This window comes from Lolium rigidum, chromosome 4, assembly GCF_022539505.1.
Source record: "Lolium rigidum isolate FL_2022 chromosome 4, APGP_CSIRO_Lrig_0.1, whole genome shotgun sequence".
Lineage (NCBI taxonomy): Eukaryota > Viridiplantae > Streptophyta > Magnoliopsida > Poales > Poaceae > Lolium > Lolium rigidum.
In genome coordinates, this window is record NC_061511.1 from 156942351 (window position 1) to 156961103 (window position 18753).

General features: G+C 40.4%; 2 protein-coding genes across 2 annotated transcripts; one reads left to right on the forward strand and one right to left on the reverse strand.

Annotated features, from left to right (window-relative positions):
* Nucleotides 1–436: 436 nt before the first annotated feature.
* On the forward strand, nt 437–1090 carry LOC124647681. Its single transcript, XM_047187585.1, has one exon. It carries the CDS (start codon nt 437–439, stop codon nt 1088–1090), a length of 654 nt encoding a protein of 217 aa, XP_047043541.1.
* Nucleotides 1091–3945: 2855 nt separating this feature from the next.
* Nucleotides 3946–18323, reverse strand: LOC124706107 (ATP-dependent DNA helicase SRS2-like protein At4g25120). Its single transcript, XM_047237768.1, has 31 exons — nt 17901–18323; nt 17463–17639; nt 16872–17036; nt 16466–16702; nt 15543–15584; nt 15283–15446; nt 14436–14622; nt 13474–13530; nt 13283–13388; nt 13069–13202; nt 12869–12943; nt 12651–12776; nt 12440–12568; nt 12280–12363; nt 11648–11761; nt 11454–11554; nt 10841–10907; nt 10015–10065; nt 7943–8020; nt 7246–7449; nt 7106–7144; nt 6303–6374; nt 6144–6230; nt 6015–6071; nt 5594–5763; nt 5227–5320; nt 4912–4962; nt 4695–4757; nt 4538–4597; nt 4326–4388; nt 3946–4197 (listed from the first exon to the last, which is right to left on the reverse strand). Exons 1-31 carry the CDS (start codon nt 18321–18323, stop codon nt 4108–4110), a joined length of 3567 nt encoding a protein of 1188 aa, XP_047093724.1. The 3' UTR covers nt 3946–4107.
* Nucleotides 18324–18753: the final 430 nt, after the last annotated feature.

Below are 18753 nucleotides of genomic sequence, written 5' to 3' on the forward strand. Positions count from 1 at the left end.
CCCATGACGATATTGGTGCATTTGTATCGGTTTTTGACCAGTTAAATCGGCCGCTTTCTTCTTTATCAATGAAAATGGCCTTGTTTCATATCTTAAAAGTTGTGTGCAGCCCATTTGGGCAATTGGGCTGACTGCCAAATTGGTATATGTACCGACCTCGTTGTACCGAAGTAGATTCGAAAACCGAAAGAACAAAAGAAGGAAACTAAAAACGCGTAGTCAAACCTGTACACGATCTGTCTGTACCGAAGTCGGTTCGAAATAAAGGAAATACGCGTACGAGTCCGACCCGAACAAGTATTCCTGTAGATACATATATACCTACGTATCTCCAGCCGCCAGCCATACCAACTCTCGTCTCTCGCGCGAAAAGAGCGGAAACCCTAATTTTCGCTCGAAACCCCCGTGCACACCCCAAGCTCGTCGATCGATCGCCATGGCTTCGGCGGAGGCCGTCCTGCGCCTCGACGCCAACGGCACTCCCAGGACGATCCGCCTCCTCGCCGCGCTCGTGGACTTCGAGTCCCGCCACTTCGCCGACGCCGCCTCCAAGCCGGCCGAGAACGACCTCGTCCGGGCGTTCCGCGGCGGCGCGACCCCGGCCGTCCCGATCTCCGAGTTCCTGGTACGCATCCAGCGGTCCAATTACTTGTTCGACGGCGCGGTGTACGTCCTGGCAGGGGCCTACCTCGCCCGCTTCATGCGCACCCGCGCCGCGCGCGACGCCGGGATCCTTGTCGAGCCGGCCACCGCGCACCGCCTTGTCTCCGTCGCCGTCCTGCTCGGGGCCAAATTCATCAGCCCTAGGCATTTTGAGAGGCGGGTCGAGGCATTCCAGATCTGCTCCGACAAGTCGATCCGGGCTAGCGAGATTTCCCGACTCGAATTGCTCTTCCTCCGGGCTGTTGACTACCGCATCTTCATCGGCGCCGAGGAGTTCCAACGCTTCTTCAAGGTCATGGAGCGCGGCCCCAAGCCACCCAGTGCAAGCTCTGGATCGCAAAAGAGGAAAGCAGAAACGGCCCCAGACCGGGAAGAGAAGAAGCCTCGCTGCGTGCGAGCATGCCAGCTGCCCGCCGTCGCATCTTAATTTGATCGGAGTTTCTTTTCCTCATTGCATCTTGTTGATCGATTCGCTTCTTTCTGCATTGCATCTTTTTGGTCAATTTGTTTCTTACACCATTGCATTTCTTTTTGGCATCGATTTCTTGCTTTCTCTGCTGCAGTTTTTCGATTTATTTGCTCTTTGGTTTCCTAATTAGGATTTGGAGTTACCTTCTTTAAAAAAAAATGTTTATCGTTGCCTACTTTCTTAACTGGGATTTGGAGTTAAGTTTTTTTTTATAGTGTTTCATGGTCGCCTAGTTATTATTCTTGCATTGTCTTCTTTAAAATAAAACATTGCATCTTCAAAAAAAAAAGGCATTGCGTCATCTTCTTTAAAAAAAATTGCATCTTCATAAAAAAACATTGCATCTTCAAAAAAAAAGGCATTGCATCTTCTCAATAAAACATATAAAAAAATTTCTCCTCGTTTCTTGCATAGTTGTTTGTTTGTTTTTTCGTCGCCTTTCTTCTCGATCGGTTTTTTTTCGATTTGCATTTTTTCCCCTTCTTCTTGGGTGATAATATGTTCTCTTGCATTGCATAGTTTGTCCTTTATTTGATTTTTCTCTGAAATCTTTTCTTTTTCATTTCTCGCATTGCAAACCATTCTTCTTTCACCGATTTTTTTTTTCTTGTTAGTCTTGTGGATTCTTATATTTCTTAGCTTAGGTATAAGGTCTAGTCTGGCCTATTACGCCAAAACAATACACTTTAGAATTCTTATGTAATGGTTTTTTCATGATTATTAATAAAGAATATTTTAATGTGTTCTAAGATCCTTATTGTTCAACTTAGTCTAATTCTTTAACTCTGACCTGAAACAATAGTTAACATAACAGATCACTAAACTGTATTTACATTTTATCATCAGATAATTATCAATTCTAGTCGGGGCAAGTGATTTTTTACAACAATCTCTTTTAAAGTGGAAACATGATCCCATTAACATAGACGCACAAAGCTGACTCGGAAACAAAGTTCTAGAAACAAGCTCAGGCCGCACAGTCATCTTCAGGTCATCCAAACCAGCACCATAAACTGTGAAAGCACGAACTACCTTCTCATGGACATGCAAGTACACGAAAAGCATGCTCAGTCTCACGTCTAGAGCCAAACAGCATAAATGCATGCACAGCCCCCAAACGCTAATACTTTCAGTATTTGACTTGGATCTAGGTAATGTGACTTTCTCCTTCTTTACCAATGAAAACAGCAGTATGCTACTTCCAGCCATTTAGATACAAGTATATATGTCACTGTAATGTGTATGATGCATGGGGAACAAAGAATCCTGTCGCCACTATGCTGCCACACGAAGCTCAGCCCAACACGGCTTGATCTCGAACATATAAGAGTGTCGAAATAATGACAGAACTAAAAAGACAGGAAAAAAGCTAAGACAACAAGGCTACAACAACCCAAAAAGAACTGTACAAGCCTTCCTCTTGCACTTCAATTCGTCAGATGTTGAACAGGTCACAGTGATTTATACTTCTCAATAAGATCATGGAGCGCGGCCCGAAGGCGCCGACTACAAGCTCTGGGTCCAGAAAGAGGAAAGCGGAGACAGCCTCGGACCGGGAAGCGGAGGAGCCTCGCCGCGTGCGAGCATGCCAGCCACCCGCCGTCGCATCTTAGTTAGGGTTTCGATCGGAGTTTCTTTTCCTCGTTGCATCTTGTTGATCGCATTCGTTTCTTTCTGCATTGCATCTTTTTGGTCAATTTGTTTCTTTGACTATTGGATTTCTTTCTGGCGTTGATTTGTTGCTCGTTGCATCTTCAAAAAAAGGTATTGCATCTTCTTAAAAAAAGGCGTTGATTTCGTTTCCTCGTTGCATCTTCAAAAAAAAGGTATTGCATCTTCTTAAAAAAACATATAAAAAATTTACCATCGTTTCTTGCATAGTTGTTCGTTTGTTTTTTCCTCGCCTTTCTTTTCCATCGGTTTGTTTGAGATTTGCATATCTTTTTCCTTCTTCTTGGGTGATAATATGTTTCTCTCGCATTGCATAGTTTGTCCTTTATTTGACTTTTCTCTGAAATCTTTTCTTTTTCATTTCTCGCATTGCAAATCATTCTTCTTTCAATGTTTTTTACTTCTTGTGAGTCTTGTGGACTCTTATAATTCTTAGCTTAGGTATTAGGTCTAGTCTGGCCTATTACACCAATTTTATTTGCAATTGTACACTTTAGAGTTCTTATGTAATGGTTTTTTCATGATTATTAATAAAGAGTATTTTAATGTGTTCTAAGATCCTTGTATTGTTCAACTTAGTCTAATTCTTTAACTCTGACCTGAAACAATAGTGAACATATGCAGATCACTAAACTGTATTTACATTTTATCGTCAGATAATTATCAATTCTATGTCAGAATCAGGGTAAGAGATTTTACAATAATCTCTTTTGAAGTGGAAACAGTATCCCATTAACATAACGCTCACAGCTATCTCGGAAATAAAGTTCTAGGAACAAGCTCAGACCGCACAATCATCTTCAGGTCATCCACACCAGCACCATAAATCTTCAGGTCATCCAGGTCTCAGAGACATACACGAAAAGCATGCTTAGTCTCACGTGTAGAGCCAAACAGCATAATGCACAGGCCCCAAACGCTAATACTTCAAGTGATCTGTATTTGACTTTATCCTTTATCAATGAAACAGCAATATGCTACTTTTCGGTAAAAAATATTCACACGAGGTCCAATCATTTAGATACAGGTATATGTGTAACTGTAATGTATCTGGTGCATAACCGATTTCCAATACTTCACATCATAAACTATACAGTATGTACACATGGGCCACGAAGAATCGTGTCGTAAACTAGGCCCATCACGACTTGATTTCTCGAACATATAACAGTGTCGAAATAATGAGACAAACCTTACAACCCGACAGAACTAAAAAGAAAGACATGAAAAAGCCAAGGCTACAACAACCCGAAAAGAAGAACTTTGCAAGCCTTCCTGTGGCACTTCGTCAGGTGTTAAACAGGTCACAGAGATTTATACTTCTCAATAAGATTCGATGCATGGAGGCGAGACATGGGTGTTATGGTGCACCCCAGATTCCTTAGGTAAGCTATCTGCAAAAGGGATCCCCCCATTCAGATTGATATGGTTGAAAGCAACAGGAGACTGACGAGTGACAATAATATGTGGCAATGTCATTTTCTCATGAACTAGGAAGTAGCCAAAGGCATATCGGATTGACCTGCTTAGGTGTAGGCTCTGAGGAACCCATTGAATTCTCTATCCTCTGCTTTTGGAAATGTTCCTGAAAGAAAACCATAAAAGTAAGCATCTTCTAAAGGGCAGAGAGCAGCTAGCAACATCTGAAAGTTAAGAGAACCAACAGGTGATTCACGAAGCCCTGTTCGTAAAAATAGGAAAATATAAGTCATTTGTGATGACCCCGGAACTTGCCTGTCTCTCTCTCATCAGATGGCTTCGCTTGTCGATAGGAATTTGTTCCCACTTGATAACCTGAGTAACAACATTTAATTAAAAATTTATCAAAGAAAACAAGAGTTTGATGTGGACAAGGTACAGAGCCAATAAACCAAACATTGACTGCACCCACATATTCTGCATAACCAAGCGCTTCATCTTCGCTTAACAATGACTTCAGCTTGCACAAGACATCCTGGAGAAGAACTTGCAGCTCAATTTATTTGGGCAAAAGCTTAGAGCTCTCAAAGGGAAGTAACAAATGTGTGTCATTGATTAGCTATGTAGCACTAATATAGGTGATCATTGAAAGAACCCAATATGAAAACTAAAATTAATGTTTAAGACACCTTGCGCTTGTATCCTTTACCTCGCAGACGTTCATCAATGACAAATTTGATCTGAAAGGGTGATAGTGACAACAAAAAGGTTCAGAATGAGCATGTCCCAATTCTCAATAGTAAAACTGACATAATGGAAGACAGTATAACAATTCAACCTGTTGATAGCACTTACTTCCCAAAATAGAACTAATTTTACTTCCTTCTGAACAGAATAAACAAGATCTATGCAGATTATGAAATTGCTCCTAGGGAATATTACTTTTGCCAACAATTGACATGCGATGCGCTGATGTGACACCTTTCTTACGCAGAACTCAGTACCTTATCAAGCAGCCTCTTTGGAATTTGAAATGCCTGCTTCTTCGCCCACTGATGGAATATATGAGAGACTACTGCTCTATCATCAATTTCGAACCTGTAAAAAGAATGAATTCAATGAAGTTAAGGACCAAATATAAGCACAATGCAGTACTACGCACAAAGTATGTTAGAAATTGATTGATATGCTCGCTAAATAGCACTCCCTCCGTTCCATATTAGTCGTCGCTGATTCAGTACAAAGCAGCAACAAATATGGCAACAACTAATATGGAACGGAGGGAGTAGAAAAAATAGCATACCATTCACCATTAGAAATAACGACAAAAAAACTTAACAAAAAATGTCAAATCAAAATACAGTTATATACCTCTTCAAGAAATCATTAGCAAGGCATGTCTGCATCAGTTCTGGATAAGGCGAAGTTTCATTCTGTTCTGGAATAGGCCTAGGCTTTTCAATTGATGTTTCCCCTTCAGCATGATCAAATGAAATGTCTCCAGAAGGCTGTTCATGCTTTTTTGTTGCAGCCCCCTCACCCTACAAGTTAAGGAATTGCAAGAAGAATGCTCACTGATATAACAGGCTATATACAATGTGAATGCTTATGAAATAACTGAGCAAGACAGGCCAAGCTTCCTGAAATGGTATAAACCCATTGAAACTTTAATCTATGCTGATCTAGAAGATTACATGGTTGAATGTAGAACAATAGGGAATGGAGCTAATATTTAACTTCAGCCAGAGATAAAAATAGGTCTTCAGGAAAATGGTCTGACATTATTGCTCACCTGCATATCAAGAAGGTGAACTGGAATCTCTCTAAGGAAACGTGAAGGCGGAAGCAGCTGAAACAATAGTTCAAGTCAGAAAAATTTAGATGGCTATGAAGATAAGGACTAAAAATAGGCATCAGCTACCTGCCGATAAGAGTCAACTGTGACATGTAAGATGTACAATTTCTTCCGAGCTCGTGTCATTGCAACATAAAATAGCCTCCTCTCCTCCTGTAATTATAGCCAAGTTGGTGGGACATACAAAAGAAGATATCATGAAGAAATAATAATTATTCAACAAACCTCCAACGTGCTTCCAGCTTCTTTCACAGTGCGATTGTACTCATGAAGCAACGGGATCTCTGAATCGTTCGCCTGAACAAATGCAAGGATTTGCATGAAAATGCCCACTTGACAAACTTAATAAGGTTACTGATAAATAATTTTAGCATAAATTAATCAGAAACAAGAAACAAAATATCAATGTACAGTATTTACTTTTCTTGTACGTTGTTTTATCTCCCTTCACTCTTTGGTTGTCACAGGTTTTTGTTGTTGTTGTGTTGCAGTATTTAGACTCATCCGTGGACTTAAAGAAAACACAAACATGTGATGAGGGAAGTTTCACAAGAAAAACAATGCTCTTAGTATTATGCTCAAGCCTGATATCTAAGGTCTTTGCCAATATCCTTTCCACAAAATAGGCATCATTATTTCTCACGTTTGGGATAAAACCAGCAAAAAAGTTCAAGTAATGATTGATGGCAGTTGGTATGTCTCATGACCATACATGAACGAAAATCAGTCAATTATTGAAAAGGATTTGGCATGTGTCCAGCACTCCACAACTTGGTGGAATATTAAGAAATTGTGCAGATATCAGATGTTCGGATTACAGCCTCAACTGGTAAACTTCCAGTAAACTTCGAGTTCTACATTTCTTAAGAATATGCATTTGCATAGAATGCCTTAATCCGTTAAGTTCCTAAAATATTACCATGATTTTAATACTTCCATGGTATTCACCATATACATGTGACTAACATGGCATATAAAGATGTAATTTTGGTTTTATGTAACCACTTTCTGAGGATTGGAAAAAATACCTGAACAATAAATACAACATCCCACTCTAGACCTTTTGACTGCAAAAGAGAAGGGGAGATTGTCACATTAATAGTATCACAGAACTACCAGATGCCACAACAAGATAAAATTACTTGCAATTTAGAGAGAGAGAAACAACCTGATGAATAGTTGTTAATGTGATGGAGTTCTTATTTTCCTCCTTTCGGGATCGAAAATTTTCTGTTTCTCTCAAAGAAATATAATCAATAAAGGCTTTAAGTGTGGAAGCGCAGCCTTTCTCCTCAATCTGGCTTGCATCCCTTGAACTAGAAAAATGTGTTGACAAGAAGTCAGACACATCATCCATTAAAAACTGAAGTACCTGCAAAATTGATACAGTAAATGTCAATATCACTTACTATAGAGCACCTGGGTCGGGTGCAGCAATTTGGCACCGGGTTACTATACCCTCTTAATGCGTTAATGTGTGTTTGCAATTTCGAACTAAGACAATTACTCATACATTTGTAGTGCCATGTGCGCTTGCAAATGTCTGTGCACCACAGGGAAGACAAGGATCAAGGGATAAAATAGCAGCTTTATTTGCGTGAATTTTTTGCTACTACACATTGTTCTCAAAAATTTCTTTATGAATTTTCTTACTACTTTTTTCTCAGCCTGTCTTAATGAGGAACTGTATCTCTTTATTCTTGTTTATTTTTAGAGCTCAATCTCCATAGTTTGTGATCTGTATATGCTAATACTAGAGCTAGAATGATTCAAACTGATTTTCATCTCAGTGCACAGCACACAAAATTAAGTCTCTGGATGATCAACACATAAAACATTAAGAGAGTCAAGGAGTATGAACTTACAGATCTGATGTCATTATCTTCATTTAAAAATTTACCACCATCATTATCAATAACTGCACGCTTTTCAAGGAGATATTGCTGCCACAAATGAAAAAAAAACTATCATTAAAGAAATGAAATATGTAAGATATTTCAAGATCAGTAGGGGACTAGGGTCTAGGGAAAACCAAAGCTGCATCAAGGTTTGGTAAAAAAAGAACATATATATTAAAAGATCAATGTGTGCCCAAATCATGGATGAATTTAACATCTTTGTACGGTGGTATTAATTTGCAACAGGTACCTAGTATGATTTGATCAAAGAGCATGTGTCAAACAACACATGACAAATGACGTCAGAGTCTACAATGACAAGCACATGCCACTTTTCCGGCTGGCTGTTTCCTCCTATGAATAACTTTGGATCACGAGGTTGCAATTGTCCTCAGTAAACTCTTGTTATTGTGTACCATGAAACGTGCACTAAACCAGAAAAACTCAAGATGATCAACAGGTGAGAGCATACAGTTCATGATTCCATAAGATGATAGGATCACATGAAGTCATGAACCAACAACAGCATGTACAAATTTCACAACAATGTGGATTAACACTGTTGCTTCGAATGCAACTTTTCTATGCCTACTGCTCTCGGACCATATAATAAGGAAAATGCGTGTATACCCCCGGAGGATCGATCCTCCGGGTCGTGCTAATGAGAAAACGACGCGGTGTAAAGGGGACCGCCTGGAACCTTATCTCCTCTTGACATCTCCCCTCCAGTCATTCTCTCCCCGACCGCTTTCTCTCCCCCAAGTTCTCATGCCATCTCTCTCCGACCACCATGCCTGTGCTGCACAATAATGCGCCACCGCCATTCCTCTCCTTCTAAGCGTTGTCTTGCTCCTCTCTCACTCGACGGCGCCTCCTGTAGCTTTCATCTCCTCACCTCCGATTTCGCTCTCATGCAGGAATCAGCGACGACAACGATCTGAGGGTGCAGAGGGCTAGCTGGAGGTGCTTCAGTTGGCGCCTCGTTTTGCTGCGGGGACAGGCGGCGGCTGCTACGTGGAAACGACGGCGGCACTGCCAGCATGCAGGCGAGGTGCTGCCATGGCACGGTGGCGCTGCTGCCAGCGTGGTGACACGGTGCTGTCATGACACGGCAGACCTGCTGCCAGCATGGTGGTGTGACGCTGCCATGGCTCGGCGGACCTGCTGGCAGTGTGGTGGTGTGGTGCTGCCACGGTGGCACGGTGTTGCTTCTAGTCGCCGCCTGTGGCGCTACCAGCTGAGAGTCAGATGCTACAAATGATGGTCAGCATGCTACTAGCAGGAGTTCGGATACTGCAAAGAAGTTCCGTTGGCTGTGCCAACGATGGTCAGCGCTGGGTGGTGGGCAGGGGCATGTGGTCGGTCATGGGGACTTCTTCTGTGCAGTTACAGAGGTGCACGACAGCTGGGTAGTCCCGATTTTTAATCACAGACAATAAGCGTCCAATCGAACGATCAGGAAGGTGGAGGATTTTTGCCACCGATCCTCCAGGGGACACTCAGCACCGTCCATATAATAAAGCAGAGTTTTAAATTTTTGGTTTCATGGTTTAGCGGCAATTCCCTAAAAGGCTATTGGAAACTATCGCTAGCCATTGCCAATAGCATTCTACTATCAGAATATTAAATAATGAATATGCATATGAGATAAGTCTTACAAGGCCAATTATAGTCTGAAAAAATATAAATGCATGTGGAGATGAATGACCATGACACCGTTGTCATCATATCACGTACTTTTTTACTACGAAATATAAATGCTGGAGTATTGAAAAAGAGAAAGGTGAAGTCTCTTGATATGCCATCATATTATATCATAGTTATCCATGAAGCAATATGAATAATAGCAGAGCTATTTGGAGCTATAGAGCTAGTCGCTAGAATAGTGGAACATTGGCCTGTCGCTTAGTGTTTGGGGTCCTAAAAGGTATAGCAGTATAGCACAACTATAGCTAGTTATTTAGAACCTTGTAAAAATAGTGACAGGACACAAAAGCAGAGAGAAATCCTATTGGATGCAATTGCACAAGTCAACTGACCTGAGGTAGCATATTTCCCACAGAAGAAATGACAGCTGAAACCGATTGCTCCTGAGCCACAAAAATGAAGACAACTAGTTAGCAGCAAGCCTGGGTTGCAGGATTAACGAGTGATGTTTTCTTCTACTGTTGACATGTATGTATGAAAAGAATCAAAAGATTATCAGAGTATAAAGCACATACAGAGGTATCTTTTATGAAGAGGACCAAAATATTGCCAGAGCATAAAAGCACATACAGAGGTATCTTTCACGAAACAGTACATTCAGTTACATAGACTTCTGTTTTCTTTTTTCCAAGAAGTATCTGTTACCTCTTATCAATTTATGATCTGGGGGTTAATAATCATGATTAAGTTCAAGATGGCTGATGTTTCAGAGGAGATCAGGCTTAGCATAATGCTGCATTAGGAGTCAGTTTTAGAGTAAAGAAGGATGTAGCTCTTGAGGAACTAACTACAAGACAAGTTAAATGTACCATTACTGAATCGCTCCCAATAGTTATTCATTCTAGATGGTAGTTAACAGCTGACTATCAACACAGAAAGCAAACATTGTGCTAATGATGTGATTTTACTATGTTATGGGTGATGTGCAGAAGGTATAATCCTTTTACCTGTAAATACACAGGCGAAAGAGCTAAGTTCTGGAAGTTGATTACACATGTTAATTTTCCATAGATGTTCATTTTTTTTATGCATCGGCTATTCCCTTCACATAAGATTCTGAAGATGTGGAACATTGTAGATATATTGTACAATGAGAATTGTCCTTCGATACGAAGAAATGTACACTACAAAATGGGGAGTAAAACATTTGTTCCGTACCCTCTCAACGAATTTTGATAGGCTATACAAGGTCGATAAAACCTTACGCCCTTGAGTAATCTGGGCCCTGCAGCCAACAAAACGAGACACTCAGAATAAAGGAACATTTTAGTAGATTCATCAGCATGGAATAACAACAAAGAAATTCACTGACAAATTGAAGTACCAAAACTAAGACTAAAATGGAAATGGAACTGTTATTGCTACAAATGAGTGCCAGTTGTGTAGCTCAAAGCACATGCAACGTTGGTGCTATACGTTTTTTCTCTCTGGGTAATAAAGCTAGCAAATCCTGAAATGGATCACCTTGATACTACATGATTTCTCTCATTAAAAGGTTGTCTTCCAAAGGAAGATATCTTCTTTAAGAGTGAATTGAAGATAATAGTTCTTATAAAATATAAATGTAAAATGGTCAAGTTGGATCCTTGACTCCTTGTAATGCACATGTCTTACGGTTACTGTCAAGCACTTCAGCAAACATAAGTCATTCCACAACTCAATTAGAACAAGCTGCAAACTGCATGTAAATAATAGTCCGCGAACCATAACAGGACCTGCAGTGAATTTATGGCATTTAAGAGCAGCAAGTTAAGAGAAATGATATAACAACCTTTTGAAGGTACCCGAGACCTTTGCACTGAAGATATCAGTAGCAGCTGATATAAAGCTACACTTTCTAGCCAGCGAAATCTTTTCGACATGATCTATAATCTGCAATTTAAAATTGCAACAAATTATCAAATACATGAAAAAAACTTCAAAAAGATATACACGCATAAAAAAGAGTCAGGTAAACGCTTGAACCTTCTTTTTCTCTTCCTTGTCACCAGGCAAAAGGGTCTTGAAGGCCTGACGCCATGGGCCATCATCACAACCAGGTAATGTGGTCCTGAGTATTGCCATAATAGCTTTGATAACCTGTAATAGTTGTGTGGTAAAGCACTTAAGGAGTGAAACAACTGAGAGAATGTAGAGGGTTTTTCACTTGTTATAAATTATGAGCGCCCTAACAAAGTAACAAGTATAGTTATTCGTTTAGTATAAGGTGGACAAAGCTATGAGAAATTTGGTAATGACAAAGAAGTATCTCACAACTGATATCTCGAACAGTCTATACAATAGGTATGTCTGATGTTAACCAAACTCATAAATCTATAATAATATAAGCACATAAAAACGAAATAATGTTGTCAGCATGAAAGCATCAAGATCTAAAAATAGATTATGATTACAACATATATTCTCAGAGGTGTCCTTCCCTGCTGGTCCCTTCCATGGAAAAAGCAACAATAGGTCATGGTACCCACAAGAAATTTCCAAGCTTCAAAATGCTACACAACTAGTGACTATAATATTAACAGTAAAGAAGAAAAGCAGGAGATAATGAGAAATTGTTACTTTGCATTGTGTTTCAAGATTAAACTAAGTCAAACTACCTTTTTCCTGTAGAAAGCAACACCATGAACATTAAAGGGTATTTTCCTGTTGCGGAACGACACTTGGAACGCTTTCCCAGTTATCTGTGTATAAAAGTTAGACTGCAAGAATGACCATATTATGATTTTCAACAATTCATAGGGTTTAAGATTTCTCAACCTGTCGTCGATATAAGACTGCTACTTTGCCAAAGTTGCAGCCTTCAGCTGAACTAGATGTAGTTTCAATTATTTTGTCGATAACAAATGCACATTGTGAATCTTCACTATGGCACTCCTTAACAGTGATCTAAGCAAATATTAATTCAGTAAGTAACTGACAGGATGGAAGATAAAGCAAAGCGGTTGACTTGGGCTATCAGTAAAGATACCTTACTCCCAGAAGGGTTGTCTGTCTCAGCAAGTTTATGATGACCTCGTTTAGTGTTGTTGTGAATAAGAGCTGTAGCTGCTTCGACAATTGCCCGTGTAGAACGGTAGTTCTTGTTCAACCTGACCTACAGTCATCAACAAGCTACTTAACAGATATCATGAAGAGAATATAGCACCTAAGGCAGTTAGAAAGTGACGACAAAGACACCACAATTACCTCTTTGTGATTTGGAAAGTCTCTCCGGAATGAATCAAAGCCAGAAACATCGGCACCATTGAAACTGAAGATGGACTGTCACAAGAGCGAAAGATGTAAAAAAGAGTAATTGAATAGCAGCTGAAACACTAATGGACATTTAGGAACCAAATATTATTAAAAAAAAATTGGATGATGGATGCGGATCAAAATTTGCATACCTGGTCTTCATCACCAACAATAGTTATATGATTGTGGGAAGCTAGAAGCTTCAGAAGAAAATATTGCATAGCACTGGCGTCCTGAAACTCATCAACTACTATTGCCTGCCATGTCTCCTGGCACTCTTTGTATACTGCATAGGCAAGGGACACAGATATCTTAAGCAAGAGCTCATCAAAGCAGGTGATACTGTGAGATCAGAACTGAAGCTACCTTCAGGAAACTTCGTGAGAAGAGTTATGGATGAGTTAATAAAATCATGGTAATCAAGAGCATTACAAGACACTAGTATTTCATTATAGTGCCGAAGAATCGAAGCCTGCTCAATATATTACGAAGTATGGGTCAATGTGGTTGTAGAATAAAATGAACCAACAGTAATTTATACTCAGAGGATAGCTTACCCCTGCCAAATCACCCTTCTTTTCATACTCTTCAGGACTTTTTCCTGAAGATTTTGCCTGTAAAGGAAGATGCAATGTCTGGTAAATAGTAATTATAAATCCAATCACACAGAAAGATCTGCTTGGTAACACAATAACCCATGCTATATGTAAGTATTTTCCAGATAGATTTCTTCAGATCATTGCCTTGCTCAGATGCTCACACTTACGATCTAGTACAAATATGAATATATGATAGAGGCTTTAATAGTAAGCTTAACAATTATGTGCATCAATAGCCTTGGGCAAACAAAATCCATAGCCATGAGCCCATAACTACCATTCCAGCACGTGAAGTGAGACATATCCATTCATAGTGAACCTAAATATGATCCAGAATTTAGCATGTGGTCATACCTATGGTTTTTGTGAGGCATATCCAACCAGTATCATAGCTACTGTCCAATACAAAGAGTTTTCACATCATTTCTGGGCTCTAATAATTGTCAAAATAAGACATTTGTTATTGTGTCCTAATTGATTGGTTCTGAAGTGATCGTTCAGAATTAGTTATGTATATTAAGTGTATCGTACAGAACCTTTGTAGTTTTTTTTCTACCATATGCAGACCTTCATATACTTTATCTAGAATTACACCTGTGTCTCAGCAAGATTAGGAGTAGTTCACTACTGTGTGTGGTCCTGTAAGCTGTCAGAACAAATATCTGCACAGCATGCTGAAGCAGTTCCTTCAACATTATGAACTGTGCATTTGTGCAGAAGGTGGCAAGTAGCAAACCGATATATAAAGAGAATCTGGCCACAGTTTGGGTAGACTCAAACTTATCACGCGGCTTTACAATAATTTTTCCAGAGAAAGATGCTGTAGCGGATGACGATCCCTTCACAGAGCTTCAAGTGCGCCAAAATAAAAGGAAACAGAAATTGAAAAATGTTAGCGGTGAATCATCAAGAGAAGTCACCTGTGTAACAAACTTGAGCCACTTCTTAGCTTTGTCTTTAAAAGAATTTTTTATGTCTCCATCATCCTGTTTAACTGCATCTCCTAGACCATCACTCTTGGCATGTTCCAATAGGCGTTCCGCCTCAATAATGGCCCTCCTCTGTTGTCCATGGCCATATATTATGAATTCAGATGTGCGGCCTAGCCTTCAAAGGAATTTTGAATTTCCAAACGAATGACCAAATAAGCCAAGACCAAGTATCTAAAAGTTCACAGCAATTCTCACACTTAATAAACTGCAAGAAAGAGAAAGTGTATTGTACCAAGAACATGAAACAAAGCAAGAAATATCACACTAGCAACTATGATATAGCATTGCACATACTTGTCCATCAAGAACTTTGCGAGACATTAAACTGCATTTAGAGATGATTGTAAGAGGAAATTTAATGCATCTCTGACATCTGGTTGATAGTTGTTACAGTTGAAAAAGTTCATCATAAGTAAAATAGAGTACAATGTATTTTAGCTGTGTTTTCTGTACATGCTGTATCCCATTCAGTTACTTAATACACCCTCCATCCCTAAATACATGGCATATAAGTATAGCCAAAATTAAAGTTTACTAAGTTTGACCAAATATATTAGAAGGGAATATCAACTACTACAATACTGGATAAATACTCTATTGAAATATATCTTATGGTGGAACTACTAATATTGATCTGGTATTGGATTTCATATATTTGCATATATACTTGGTCAAGCTTAGAAAGCATTGACTTTTGACTAAATTATATGCCATGCATTTCGGGATGGAGGGAGTAGTTCATTATCTGACACAACAGAGTACAGACAATACATACTTTTCAGCATGGGCCCTGCAAAGCTGCAAGCAGAAGGAGTGAAATGTGCTTATTATGATCTCCTTGGCAACTGCCTTCCCGACCACTGCCGCTATCCTGTCCCTCATTTCTGAGGCAGCAGCAGTTGTGAATGTCATAGCAAGAATGTTTGATGGTGGAATTCCCTAGTCATACAATAAATAGGAGAAATGTGACTATGTGACCTTCAAATATCATTACACACTAATTTTGTAGTGGTCATATGAAAGAGTGAACCCTACCTCTTTGAGCAATGTAAGAACCCTACCCACCATTGTGGAAGTCTTCAGTCATGCCAGTTACAAAAAAAAGTTAATATGGAAAAAAGTCTGGAAATGATCATGAGATAAGAGTCAACGGAGCTCAGTTAAACAGTTCCACATTATTACATTTAAATCACAGCATAACTTATGAAATTGCATGCAGATAAAAGAAAAAAATCGCTTTAAAAATGTCAATCAAAGGGTTGCACTATTATCAGTTTCTTGAACAATACATTAGTACACTAGAAGAAGGTTGTGACGTGATATTACGTAAATATACAAATAAGAGAGAGAGAGAGAGAGAGAGAGAGAGAGAGAGAGAGAGAGAGAGAGAGAGAGAGAGAGAGAGAAGTAGATTGCTTTTGGTTCTTCTACAGCTGTTCGGCGGGATAAGCTGTTCGGCAGGATATAGACTATTCATTTGGGAATAAATGGAACCTTTGCGCGGATTTTCTTCTAATACAAACAGTGCACATTTAGAATTAGATGTATGTTCGGGAAAAACAATAGCCATGGGATATATTTTACTTTGTAGGTAGGATTTCTGCCGTAATGGTGCAGACTATGTTAGTTCTGATTTCATTTGGAATCAATATAAAACTATATCAAAATACAGGCTATAACGTTATCGAAAAAATCGAACAGACACAGTGAACTTATTATATATTCATCTGATACACCTATCCTCATTAGATAAGTTTAGTTGGTCTTGGTCTCATCGGTCTCCATGGAAACAAGCAACAAGTTATTGGCTTTGGTTGAATTTTTGCATATCAAACTTGGGAAATTAATTAGTGGCAAGATTATCACATTACAAATATACAAAGCATGAAGGGCTAAGGCATTACATCCAAAACACACGAAACATATATGCAATTTGTCAAAATTAAGAAAAAATGTACCTTTCCACTTCCTGGACCTGCCACAATCATTAATGGAACAGCTACATCACTACATGCAGCCTCCCTCTGTCTGTCGTTTAGGGAGTGTAAATACTCATAGTACTTCCTTGGAGCACACCCGTCATCTTCCTCCATTTCAAGTCCCATCTCTCCAGGCTCCTCCTTGTCCTTGGCAGCAGACATGGTAGCCTGCCCCTCGCAGATGGCGTCGACCTCCCCCAAGAATGCATCAACAACCTAAATATCTCCAAGAGAAGAGGAAGCAAATAAATTGGTTTAGTGAACCAAACCTACTCGATTTAATTTCTAATTTTCCTTCGAAGGTTCAAGAAAGAAAAAACTCATGAGTCATGCCACTATAAAACATTCCCTTTTCTAAAGTTAAGAAACAAAGTTATGCTTATACCTCTCCTCCCACCTCCGCAATGGAAATTACTGGAGGGAAATCAACACATAATGCTACTGAGCCATCTTCCAGGTCCACCTCATTTATCGCCTCCTGGTTCTTTGCAGAAGACGTGGCATTATGCTCCTTGCTGATGGCATTGACTTCCCAGAAAGCGTCCTCCAACTGAATTCCTCTCAAAATAAAATAACATGATAAGATTATTTCCAACTTACCACCTATCAAGCCGATGTCTTAAAGTTGAAACATTAGGAACTTCATCCAAATCATAATAGTATCAAAGAAATAATATGCTACCCATGGTGTACATCCAGATACTCAGCCTAGCTCGCCATCAGGCGTCAGTGCCTCACAGGGCAACATACATGAACATTGTGGTGCTTCACAGATTAATTTCACAAAATCGACTATTTTTCTTAAGATCCTTAGTTTCAGCTAGGGAGAAACATGACTTGAAAGAAGTTACACATACTCCCCAATTTGAAGGAACCTGGTGTTCCCCAACCTAACAGCACTTCGTAGAATTATTCAAAGTTTCCTCCCCATATCAATGAAACCAAACACATCCATGCCCCTTGGATATAATCATACCTTAACGCCGTCATCTGCGATGGAAATAGCTGGCAGGAGCGAATCATCACCACACGAGAGCACCAAGCTTTCGTCTTCCTCCATTTCCTTCAGCTCCTCAGCATGGCTCTTGGCAGCAGTCTGTGCATTACACTCCTCAAAAACGGAGTTCGCCTCCTTCCAGAATGCATCATCAAGCTAAATTCCATCCAAGAGAGAAAATAATGAAGTGAACGCCTTACTTAAATTACAGCCAAGGCAGTCCAAAACAGTCAGAATTGCACATCAAGAACAGGCCATGGGTATCCTCTAAACGGGTCAGCATTTCCTTTACCCAACTTATTATCTCCCTCCCAAAGTAAACACATTTCCCTACTTCAAAACAAGGGCTTCCGCAATGCCTTGGCTCTCCCTATTCCCTCCGAAACAACTTAGATTAGAAGAGACCAAAGGTAATACCGTTAAGCACTCTGGTCCGGGGTCGATTGCTTCCGCCACAACGACTGGCTCTCGCTCGACCGTCGAATCCATCTTCCTACCCTCATCCTTCCCTGCCATGGATCTCGAGTGCTCCTCGCAGATGGCGTCCACCTCCAGCAAGAACGCCTCGTCCATGTCGTCGTCCTCTACAAGGAACCCGCAAGACTTGGGCACCTTTGGGAGAGGAGTCATGTACCCATAATCGACCCCCTCCCCGTCGCACATGCCTCCGGCTCCGGAGACGCGCTTCTGCAGGGCGTTGCCGGTGACTTCGGCGAGCGCCCGGCGGGGCGGCGGACATGGAGATTGCAGCGGGCGCTTGCAGGGGAGGAGTGGGGAGGGGTTGGACCATCCGCCGAAGTGGGGCGGCGCAGGCGAAAGGTTCTCCTTCCAGCGCGACATCGTCGCCGTCGCCACCGCCGGCGGCGAGGGTTTAGGGATTTGGGGCGGTGCTATGAGCGGGGAGATGGTATAGGGGTTTGTTTTTCATTTCGACAAGAGAGCGCGTTTTGATTTTACCTTTTTTTTCGATGAATGGAACGGGCAGAAAATAGGAACTACGGAAACGGGCGACAAAAGCAGTTTACCCGATTCTTTTCTTTTTCAGGTAAAACCGGACCTTTATCAAGAAAATAGGGGTTACAACTAACTCATGTTAAAACATCAGGTGAACCGAGCCAAACAAAAGAGGTGCTCTGTTCTGTGACTAGCACTAACTTTCGAACGGTCCACTTTTACAAACTTGCAAGGCTGAAAAAATGATGTTTCCTTCGACATCACGGAGAATCATACAGCATCCAGCAATCCCATCTTCCACTTTAAAAGAACTGTC